The 12,409-nt window shown below is 41.9% G+C and overlaps 1 protein-coding gene across 1 annotated transcript in view; it reads right to left on the bottom strand.

The window, feature by feature from the left end:
- Nucleotides 1-539: 539 nt before the first annotated feature.
- LOC308408348 (uncharacterized protein) overlaps nt 540-12,409 on the bottom strand; it is a gene marked incomplete at its 5' end in the record, with an annotated part of 32,299 nt that continues 20,429 nt past the window's right edge. The window contains one exon of the mRNA XM_080900545.1: nt 540-2,299. Coding sequence (XP_080756671.1) covers nt 960-2,299 — 1,340 coding nt within the window. The 3' untranslated portion in view covers nt 540-959. The remainder of the gene's footprint in view (nt 2,300-12,409) is intronic.

The following is a 12,409-nucleotide window of genomic DNA, read 5'->3' as shown; positions in this document are numbered from 1 at the left end:
CAGAGAACAGTGTTGAATTTAATTAAGTGGATTGGACCCGTATATATAACCAGTATCCAATCCAGATATCAAATTAATGAAGCCCCACCTATGAGCAAAGACTTGGTGATAACTCCCATCAAATAAGAATAGTCCAACAGAACAGGCTCAATGAGGGGCAGCCATCTGCAGTGACGGACTGAGGGGGCAGGAGAAAGACATGATAAAAGAGAAGGGCATAAAGTGATGAAAAACAGGGTGTAATGCAAATTATGGGAGAGAGAGAACAGATGAAAAATAAATAAATAAGGACATACAGTAGTGAAGTTTGGGGGAGTTGAGGAGAAATGCTCTTTGTTCCCCCAGCAGACTGAGGCTAGAGCACCATCACTAATAGTTGGTTCAGGATCACCTAGATCTAAAATGGGCATTCATTACAACATTAATAACTTATAAGGGAAACAGAGTTAAATGGGCTACTATTGGCAATAGTAAATTCAAATTCAAATTCAAATTTTATTTGTCACGTACACAGTCATACACAGTACGATATGTAGTGAAATGCTTGGACAACTGCTCGTGACCTAAAGAAAACAAAAAAGGAAAGGCTATGAATAAGATAGGAAATAAATATGAAAAATTAAAAAGGGTAAATTTAACTAGGAAGGAATAAAATATAAATTAAGGTTAAAAATGAAATAACTGTACAACACAAATTAGAATGAAGGGTAAATTTAACTGGGAAGAATAAGATAAAATATATAAATTAAAGTTGAAAATAAAATAACTGTACAACAAAATACACAATACACAATATAGAACTATATAAGAATGTATGAAGAAATCTAAATATAAATAAATATATACACAATAACAGCAGCTGTACAAGTATTAACTGGAAATGAAGAATATAGTGACCAGTGTTGTGCAAAAACAATGTCCAGAAAGTCCAGTGTGTGTGTAAGAACCATATGTGTGGGTCAGTACTGTGTGGTGGTGTGATTGAGAGACCGTATCGCCTGCGGGAAGAAGCTCCTCCTCAGTCTCTCTGTGTTGGTCTTCAGGGAGCGGAATCGCTTTCCTGACCTCAACAGAGAGAACAGTCTGTTGTTGGGATGGCTGAGGTCCTTCACCATCTTCCTGGCCTTGGTCCAGCACCGCCTGCTGTAGATTGAGTGCAGGTCAGGGAGCTCGGAGCGGATGGTGCGCTCAGCTGACCGCACAACCCTCTGTAGAGCTCGTCTGTCCTGCATGGTGCTGTTCCCGAACCAGGTTAAGATGTTTCCCGCCAGGATGCTCTCTATGGTGCACGAGTAAAAGTTCCTGAGCACCTTGGAGGGCAGTTGGAAGTCTCTCAAGCGTCTGAGGTGGTAGAGACGCTGACGGGCCTTTTTCACCACGGTGTTGATGTGACAGGACCATGACAGGTCCTGCGTGATGTGAACTCCGAGGTATTTGAAGCTGTCCACTCTCTCCACTGGGCACTCGTTGATGACGGGGGTCTGGTAGTTCCTCTCCTGCTTAGTGCTGAAGTCCACTATCAGCTCCTTTGTCTTACTGACGTTTAGAAGGAGGTTGTTCCTCTGGCACCAGTTCTCCAGATTCCTAATCTCCTTCACGTAGGCCGTCTCGTTGTTATCAGAGATCAGGCCCACCACGACGGTGTCGTCAGCAAACTTGTTGATGGTGGTGGAGCTGGTAGTGGCCACACAGTCATATGTGTACAAAGAGTACAGCAGGGGGCTCAGAACACACCCCTGGGGGGCTCCAGTGCTGAGAGTGGTGGAGGCTGAGACATGTCCGCCCATCCTTACTGCCTGTGGTCTGCCAGTTAGGAAGTTGGAGATCCACTGACACATAGATGAGCTGAGTCCCAGATGCTCCAGCTTGGTGGTGAGTGTGGAGGGAATTATGGTGTTAAATGCAGAGCTGTAGTCTATGAAGAGCATTTTAACATAATTCCCCCTTCTAGTGTCCAAGTGAGTGAGTGATGTGTGGAGGAGATGAGAGATGGCATCGTCTGTGGAACGATTTGGACGGTAAGCGAACTGTAGTGGGTCCAGTGTGTCTGGTAGTGAAGAAATGATGAAGTCTCTGACCAGGCGTTCAAAGCACTTCATCACTACTGAGGTGAGGGCTACAGGGCGATAGTCATTGAGAGAAGCAGGGTGGGGTTTCTTCGGGACAGGAACAATGATGGACTCTTTGAAGCATGTGGGGATCACCGACTGAGATAAAGAGATGTTGAATATCTCAGTGAACACAGGAGCTAGCTGGTATGCGCAGTCTCTTAGGATACGACCTGGGATGCCATCTGGTCCTGCACGGTTCAAATATGTGTTAATATCAAGATGCAATAAATAAAAATGTTTTGAAGTGTACTGGTGTATATAGAGTATGTTGCTGTCATGGTCCTGGGTCGTTGACCCAGCGTTTTGTGTTTCATTTTTGATTCATCTTATTTTTTGTGTTAATTCTTATTTTGTATTAGTGCTTAGGATTTGGTTCTTGTGTTTAGTGCTTTAGTGTTCTCCCTCCTGTGCTCTGTTCGTGTCCCTGAGTTTGTCTTGGTGAATTTCCTGTTTTACTTTGAAAGTCTGTGTCTGTTATTACTGTGTCAGCTTGTGTCTTCCTGTCATCTTGTGAATTAGGATCAGCTGTGCTCCCCTCCTGTGTGCCATTACCTGATTACCTTGTGTGTGTATATTTAGTGGGTGTCAGTCTGTGCTCCTTGTCAGTTCGTCTGTGTTATTCTGCTCCTCGCTGCAGCTCTCTGCCCTGCCTTCTACGTGTCATGTCTGTGTATCTCCCACTGTCCTTATGTTTCAGGTTTGTTTGTTAGTTTTTCCCAGTTTAGGTTTATGTTCAGTTCTGCCCTCACCTTAGCTATTGTTCACTGTAAATGAAACTCACTCGCACCTCCGCCGCTGTCTGTTACTTGGGTCCTCATTCACTCCACCACACGACTGCTGCCCCAGCCGTGACAGTTACATAATTCTCCCCAGTTTGTTATAAATGGGATGGCCTTTCCTTAAACTGAACAAAAGTTAGATGTTAGGGTGACCCAATAGTTCCAGTGAATGAAATTCTCTCAGCTCTCAGATCAAGCTGTAATGGAGGAAAACACCCTGGTAGTCTCATGCAGGTTTGTTTACAGAAGAAAATGCTAGGTAGAAACCTCAGTTGATTGATGACGATAACCCATATTTATAAGTGGAGTCACTCTAGGATGCTATGATTTTAAGGCTATTTTGAAGAAGAGACACAAAGTTACTTTTGCTTTATTAACAGTCAAACAATATGAAAGCTCTGTGCTGTAGTTATTATGGACAAATCCTAGTAAACAAAACTATAACAGGAGTGAGAAAGCTTTACTGGTCCCTGGTGCTGGGCACTACTTATTGCCCAGACTAATAAGCACATAAGGGTGATCCAACAAATTCAGGCTGATGAGTCCTCTGTAAATAACAACTCCAATGCCACATTTGACTTTGGGGCTAACAACTGTGTCTGACAGAATCCAGACTGAGAGGAGAAAGTTGGAATGAAGGGACTTCACGAGGAGTAGCCAGGCAATAAAATCAGAGTGTATGTATTTGTTGGCTAACCTTGATTCAGTCTCATACCCATTACATACAACAGAAGGGCTCTCCAGGGGTCAAGTCAGCAAAAGCACAGTACACAATGTTTGGTTAAAAAATACAAAATGCATAAAATCAGTTGGAAGCTGAAACAATAATTTGGGTTAATTTGACTGAAAAACCTTCTAAATTAACATGCTGGATGCCACTCAAGTAATTGCCATCCAAGCATAAGATATTTTTGGCACTTGCAGGATTCTTTAATGTGTGTTATTTGTATTTCTGTTTATTGTGTTCATGCAACTGTCCCATTAGAGACTCTAATAAATGGAACTTTGAGCTAATTTTTCCCAGTTTACTCATTACTGTGGCAACAAATACTAAAGCCAATATTTTTTAAACTAAAGGTCCATATTTCATTTTTGTTCCCAGGGGCTGCTGTGAATGATTAACAGGGTCCTTACCAAGTAAGATGTACATCATTTGCAAAGTCTGACTGTGCCCTTCAGCAAAGTTGATGATGATCATGGCTGTTTAGCTGCAATATGGCAATAGTTTGGTAAACTACTGCGCTGAGAATGAAAATACAAAGGAATCAATCCATGCTTTTTGGAGTACAAACAAAAAGATGAAAAAAGATCAGAATAAAATATTAAATGGCCTAGATTTCTGCTCACACCACTGTGAGCAGAGCTTTCTGTATCCTCTCCAACGATCACTTTTTAAATGTTTTTCCACAACATTTTCCTCATCATTTCACAGATTTTCCACCTTTATCCCTCTTTGAGGAAATAATCCGTAGGAGACGAGGAATTCCCAGACAGTAAAAGTATCCCAAGAAACATGAGACACTTAAGCTCACATCTGCATCCCCATATAACCCAGCATCCTCGAGTCCATACAGTAGCTTGTATATCATGCAGGTTTTATGGACCTGACCCCATTGTGGGTGGGTCAACGGTATCCAGTTAGGGCAGTGATAAACTTCACAGCCAAAGGCACAAAGTTTGCTGCTCAGTTTGGTGGCCTGTGAGACATTACTTATCAGTGCTCTGGTGAATAACAAACCTTGTCTTTTAATGTGGTTTGTGTGATCATGCCAAGCTGCACAAAGCAGCCGTTCAACCCACAGCAAAGTGTGGTTTCAGAGGAATCCCTTTACCCCCTACCCTTAAGCCTATCCTCAAACCCCCTCCCCTCCTGGATGAGCTGCCTCACAATTTCTTGGGGTCCTGCAGATGTGGAGTTAGTAACTGGCACAAGCTACAGTATACAACTTTGCGGGCTGCGAAGCCTCACTGTGGCAATCAGGGGTACATTGGACTGGACTGCAGACTCTAAGTGGGCTGCTGCCAGTGCTTTGAACTGTGAAAATAAATACTGAATAGAGCTACGTTGTGCTAGCCAGGCCTCGAGTCCTATACTCATCTGTCTTGGTGTACACATCAGTGGGAGTGTTTGCCTTGGACTAAGGCCACCGCATGTGGTAGCTGCAAGATTTTTTTTGCCCTGGATCACACTTTAATAAAACTGGCTGCTGAATATGAGGGGCAAGAATTCAGACTCATTTTGCACATGTGATAACTTTCCCTGCTCTGTGCCCTTGTTGAGGATGATATCTGCACAAAACAGTATCTCTCGTGTCTGGTAGAGCGGTTTGTTTCAGAGCTGAAAGAGAGATCACCGGGGTGAGAGGAAGTGGGCCACTCAGAGGAAGGAGGCGAACGAAGCACCTGGGATAGGTTGCTTTGGATGTTTGGACGTTGAAGGGGAACTTGTCTGGTGGCCAACTCTGCATTTCTTTACAGAAATGGACTGACAGTCCTGTGCTGTCCCCTGCACATTAGTTTTAAAGAGTGAGAACAGGAGACTGGATGTCAGAATAAAGCATTCGCAGTGTTTCAGAAGACTTATAGGTCCCCCGCTGCTATATATTTCTTTATCTGCTGCATTGTAAAGCAGAGCCAACAATCATGCCATACTGCAAAGCAGCATGAATGAAGGGATTTAAATCTAACAAGGAGTTGTGTAGGTTTTGGGTTTAACAAGTTACAAAGAGGATTACAGGGTATGCCATGCATACTTTGCAACAAATACCCTACTCTTAGTTTTGACTGGATTTTCACTCTGCAGTCAAACATTAGTTTATTCTATGTGGTAGCTCTCCACAGGCTGGGGAACTCTAACATTTCATATTAAGTGCATACCCTGAGCTTCTATTAAGATTTTGATTTATGATGGTGTATCTTTGGCCACATTTCATTCATCTAAGTGAATTTACTGAGCACGCATGCACTTTTTAATTCCACTTCAATATGCGGAAAGATATGTACTGTCTTCTTTAGCTAGAACAACCACACGCTTCTGCTGCCGGCTACTAAATATCTTTGATGGAGCAATTGGAGTAATCCTCAACTCAAGTCTTCACAACTGGCTGCATTTGGGTTTGGTGCAGCTGCATATGCTGGCAGTTCATTTGGTAAAATTTCGATACTTGTGTTTGGTGTCAAATAGTAGTACTTATCGTGTGATTTTCTTTCCAACTCAGCTATTTTTTTTTGCCTCATAAATCAGCTTTTTTTCCTTGTGGAAACATCGCAAAACCTTTTAACTCCTTAGCATAATGCTTTAATTGTAGAAGGAGCCATTGGGGAATTTTTATACATCTGAACTAAAAATACTAAAAATGAAAAATGCTCTATTATCCCATTTTAGGTAGTTATTGTGGTCTAACTATAAAATCAAACTGTCACAATAGTCATCCCTACATGCATGAATGCCCCTTTCAAAGTGAGGCACAAACTTGTACCCATTTTTTTGAAGGACATGGACATTTTTAAGTCTAGTTCGGAGAATTTTTATTTTGCGTGTTTCCATTTCACAACAGATGCCATTCAAACTGCTTCTGCAAAAGCATGCTCTCAAGGAGCTCAAATGTCACAGGTGGATTCTGCCTTCACCATCGAGTTCAATCTAACACTGATAGAAAACAGATTAGATTTTAATAAGAGTTACCAGTCGAGGCCGTTGTGACAATTTTTGGTGCACAGATGTTGCAGGGTGTTTTGATAAATTTCCCTCTTTTTGCATTGTTGCAGATATTACGATCCGGAATAAGATTATTGCAGTTGGCATTTGTTTTTCCACATCTGTCTGGAACCAACATTTTCCTGTCTAGAGCCATGTGCCATCTCCTGCAGCAGATGGAAACTGAAATATGTTGGATAGAAGTGGCAAAGTATGGGAAGCCACTCCATCGTTCTGAGAAACAGGTGTGGCAATAGTTTTACAAGAGTCTCTGTATATACATTTGGAGGAGGATCGTAAGTGCTTCTTGTGTCTGCTGTAAAAAGAATTCATGGCAGACCATCACAAAGAGACAAAATGCTCATATCTCTGACATGAAGGTATTATGATAGGGATAAAAGTACCAGATGTTAATAATAAATCTAGATAATGTCAACCGTGTATCAGGAGGGGGAATTCATAAGACTGGTTTTGCTGTATTCCTTAGAGGCATCCAATAAGAAAGTTACCATGTGCAAAAGACATTATTACAAATGCTAATGCTGAAGCAATCACAAAAATGGTTTATCAAGGTAACCAAACATTTTGTGCAGATGTCTGTCCAGTGTGAATATAAATACACCGTTGTCTTAGCATGAGTACCTCAAGTACCCATCCATCAATGACCTCCCCCAGCCACCATCTCCAACTTTTCCAAGGGGGACCCTGGGACATTTCCAAGTCAGCCAAGAGACATATCATCTTGTCCCGGGTCTACTCCAAGTTGGATATACTCTAAACACCTCACCTAGGAGGTGCTTTCTATAATACAGAGCATAGTGTCTCTACTATGAGCTTCTTGCTCTGTCTCCAAATTGAGGAGGAAGCCAGTTTTGAAGCTAGTACCTGAAACCTTAGTATTTCAGTCATTACCATTAGCTTAGCTTTGGAGATATAAATGTATAGATGCAGAGGTACAGCTATAATTTTAATGGATTCACAGTATGAATTTTATTGTTAGACTGACATGGAAGGTGGCTAAAGCTCAGGAGGTAGAGTAAGTCATCTACTAAGTGGAAGGTTGGTTTTTGATCCCTGGCTGGTCTAGTCTTCGTGATGCTAACTCCAAGTTCTTCTCTGATTCATCCATCAGAGTATGAATGTGTGTAAATGTTAGATAGAAAGGAACTTCAGCATGAAAAAGGTGCTTGTATGAGTCATGTTGTATAAAGCGATCCGAGTGCTCAGGTGGAGCAATAACCTCTATATACGAGTCCTTTTGTCATCTATCACAGGAAACTAGCACTTTTGAGTCATAATAACAAAGTCCTGGGTTTGATTCCAGGCTGCTGCCTTTCTGTGTGGAGTTTGCAGTCTCCCCCCATGTCAGTTGGATCCCTCTGAACACTCTGGCTTCCTTTCACAGTCTAGACTCATGCACGGGGTTAAGTTGATAGGCGACTAAATTGACTATAGGTATCATAATGAGTGAATGAATGTCCATCTCTCTGTTTTAAGCCCGCAGCAGTCTGACAACTTGTTCGGGGGGGTACCCTGTCTCTCACCATATGGCATTTTGGATAATCTATAGCTCTACCAACCCTGAAACTGATGAATCAAAGTATGCCAAGAAGATTATTAAAATGTCTTTCTTCTTTGTTGCTTTTTTCCCAACCCTCAGCAAATGCAATATGGCCAATCCATATCATGGAGACAAAAAATCAATGCACAAATCAGTTTAAAAAAACGCACACGGCACATTTTCTTTCTGTGAGTGTGTAGCTAACAATACAAGAATAGGAAGACACATTCTGGCAACAGATACTTTAGTTTGAACCCTTATCAAATTGGAAAAAAAATCTTCTATGTCAGTAAACAGTAGAATTCCACAATCATGTCAGTTTATAGTGCAATCTAGAGCAGGTTTACACTTGCATGTATTGGCTGGCTCAGTGAATTGCTTTACCCTTCTTGCCACATGACTCTAGATTGTTTTCCTGCCTCTGTGTTGGCAGACATTGGACTAGCTGAAGTGAATAATATTGTTGCCATTTACTCTGTTTTACATTGTTAAAAGCTCCCATTTGAGGTCTTAAGTTCTGGTCTTCTTTATGATAAAACTTCAACCCAACTATGTTAGGTATTTCTGACATAAGAGCTCCACATATTGGTGTTTCCCTAGATTTAAACCTCATATCAGAGGATAAAAGAAGCTGCTATACTGAAGAAGAGAAGGCCATTGTGGTTTTCATACTCAGTGACTACGTACCTTTATTGGGGACACACTATGTGGTTCAGTACAAACACTGATGACTGGAGGAGGCTAGGGGCCGAGAAACCCGATTCTGGAATAACAGTAGTTTACCAAACCCTCGTGTATGTTTAGAATTGAATCAGTGAGCAGCTGTTCCCGTGTTGAGTGATTTCTCTTAAGCAGACCGTGGTTGTTTGCATGCCCAGTACAAAGTGCCAGGCAGCATTGGCTGAACTTACTGCAGCTAACCCTCTGCCACGCATGTGTCTTTGATTCCTATGCAAGGCTTGAAGAGCAACATCTTCTTGACATTGCAGATGTTTGTCATTAATAGCACATGTTTGTCGTCTTATTTCTTTTCCATCTTGTATCCTAACAGCTCTTGAACTACCATTTTTTAATCACTTACGTTTCCTCAGTTTCTTGGAGGAACATCTGAGAAAGATTGATGATTTACTGCCTTGTTTGAAAGAAGCTCACACGAAAAGTGGGGTATAATTTTGTCCTTGTGTGAAAGTTATGCTTCTCCCTATGATGCCTGAAGCCCATGTTACAAATTACTGTTTTTCAGCTTTTGCTTCAACAATTAATTACAATGACAAATAGTTTAGGATGTGAGGAGGCCTTTATGACACTGCCTAAACAGTTCTTGAGAGGCTCAGCTTGATTCTTTTTTTTTTTTTTTTTTTTTTGCCTAATTGCTTCATTTCCATGTTTGCCTTTGCTCAGCTGTAAACAGTATACCACACCAGGTAGGACTTTTCAGATGTTTATGCAAGCTTGACCTGCTGTTTTGTATTCATACAATTTGAAGTTCTCATCCTTTGGCTGAAAGATTTTTGCTATTCATAATAGAGATGGACTATATTTTTCCTATTATTATGATTCTACTGGTTGTGTTTACAGTTCGGTTTCTTTTTTTTTTGCATGATTGGGATGAGGTATGGCCACTTGAGAGAACGGCAATCTTAGAAACTCGCACACTGTCTGCTTCAGTCATTGTCGGGGAGTTGATCCACACGACTGTATTTAGTGTAATGAAAACAGTGCAAAAGTACAGCACACACATTCATTCAGGCTGAAGTTAGACATTTTCCAGAGGAAGGAAATCATACAAAAGATTCAAAACACATGCTTTCTTGAGCTGGTCTACAGAGAAAGGCTGAAACATGGGCAGTTGAAGTGGTTTTGATGAATTGTAACCAGTTGCCTAAAGGGTGTGAGTAACCGTAAATGACTGAATGGTCTGTGAAGTGGACAAAATTTAGGGTATTTAGGGTAACAAACCTGTGCTTGGATATAAGCAAGCACACCCTGGCACTAAAGATACCAACAAGTCCTTTAATCATCAATTTAAGAATGGAATTCATCAAAAGGTGAATCAACACCACGTTTTTTCAGTCCAGAACCAAGAAATGGTTATTACTGATCGCTTGTTGACTGCTTGCAGATAATGCTCTAAAGCAGAGCTTCCCAAAGTGTGGGGCCCGCCCCCTAGGGGGCGCGCAGAGCCATTGCAGGGGGGGCGCAGTATGAAAAGGGGAAAAAAAAGAAGAACGCTTGGACACTGCTAGCATAATGGACAGGTTTTTGACGGAGCTCCCACACAAACGCAAACCAACTTCATTCTGGTTTCACCTGCGCAAGTGCCAAGGTAGGTTTTCCCTGCATCGGGAGCACACGCTGGGCTGTTTAAATCACAGGCAAACAGTATCCCACATTCTTGATTTTTAGTTCACTAACACTTGTTGTAATAACTAACTACTCCTGACATTTTGGAGATGTACTTCTTTATACAGTAAAGTTACAACGGGATACAAATAACATCAGGCCGTTCCTGCCACGATTTGTTCCCTCGGTTCAAATCAAACAGTATCCCACCGCTGTTTATGTTTTTGAACCCATTTTGCACAGAGAGGCATTTTTTGCAAAATGTATTGATAGCAATGTTGAATATTAATATTCAGTTACACAGGAAAAAATAACTACAAGTAAAATAATTACACCGTGACGCCTCTGTCACGGACGAGAATGCGGTGGACTCAAGAGCAGACTCAATTTGCTTAGAACTGTGTATAATTTATTGAAAAGAACAAAACGTGAACGGAACTGGGTTTAACAAAAACCATACGCAGAAAACTAAAGGAAATCCGTGGGCAGAGAAACCGGCATAGAGCACGGGGAGACTTCTAACGGGAACTTCTGTAAACACAGGGGAGAAATGTTACTGAATGGGAAACAAACGAGTAAGGGACAAAGGTACGGAGTGCCAGTGAATAGTCTTGGGCTTACTTGGCGACCCTAGTCATTTAACGGGGAAAAGGCTGCCAGGGGTGTATTCCAAAGAGGGTCAAGAGTGGAGAGTCCGGTCCAGATTTCGAAGAGATGGAGAATACAGACTGAAGGGCAGGCTGAGGAGAAGTGGAGTATATAATCCTCGGGTTCCGAGCAGATGGGAGGACAGGATGGAGACCAAAAACAGCACTACTGGTGAGTGCGATGGGTGGAGAATCTGAAGAATACAGGAAACAAAAACATATTAACCCAAGGTCCAGATATACAGAGTCAGAGCTCAGAGGAGGGCGAGTTTACCACAGATGGTAGCAGGACGAACTGGCGAGGAGTGGCAGGCCGTGCTGGCTTAAAAACCCTCTAGGTGGAGCCCCGGAGATTGACAACAGGTGATGAGCTGGCCAACTCCACTCCCAGGGACAAATGACAGGAACCTGGACCACGCCCAACCAGACACTCCCACAGCATATGACAGCCTCTGCCTTTCTAAATGGAGGGACAGTAACTGCGTGTGTGTATGTAAGCGTGTAAAACCTGAAGATTGTCAGATTAATAGTATTTTGTCTCTATCTGCCATTCTGCAATTCATCTCATGTAAACATGATTGGTGATTCGAAACGCCGTTTACGTGTGGATGAAAGGCCCAAACGTATAGAAACAGCTGCGTTTTCAAAAATACCCGTGTAGGTGTGGACATAGCGTAAAAGAGTTAGTAGTGTATTTTATTACTACCTGTAATTTATTGAAGATTACTTGTATTTGCTTAATTGTTTCGCAAATGTTTGAGGTGTGAAATAAACCGCAATGGAGTTTGAAAACAAAATATGGGGCAAATATTTTTCTTGTAAAACAAAGGCGGGCCCAGCAAAAAACAGTTTGGGAACCACTGCTCTAAAGCAAGCCTACATTCTTACTAAAGACATGAAGGTCAACAAAAAAGTGCACTAACTCTGGACTGTACATAGTATAACTTGGCTGATGTATAAACTGCTTTGCCAATAGTGATGTTATGAATCCCTGGGGAATAAAATCAACATCAATCCACTGAGCAGAACAGCTGATGAGAGACATTGGGCTGACAGTGATGATCAGTGGATGCAAACATCCTGCCACAGGCTGTTACTGTGCTTATTCAAGAAGTTATGCACCTTTGATAAGACAGCTTGTGGTGAATGCATTTGAATCTCACACTTCTGCACTTCAGCAAGCTCCGAAGATAATCAACTGACGTGTTCTCACTTCTCCAGTGTTTCCTATGTTGGGAGACATCACACTTATTTTAATCTGTTGTTTCAGG

The sequence above is a fragment of the Rhamphochromis sp. 'chilingali' genome, assembly GCF_963969265.1.
Source record: "Rhamphochromis sp. 'chilingali' genome assembly, chromosome: 13".
Lineage (NCBI taxonomy): Eukaryota > Metazoa > Chordata > Actinopteri > Cichliformes > Cichlidae > Rhamphochromis > Rhamphochromis sp. 'chilingali'.
This window is presented reverse-complemented; position numbering and strand designations above follow the sequence as displayed.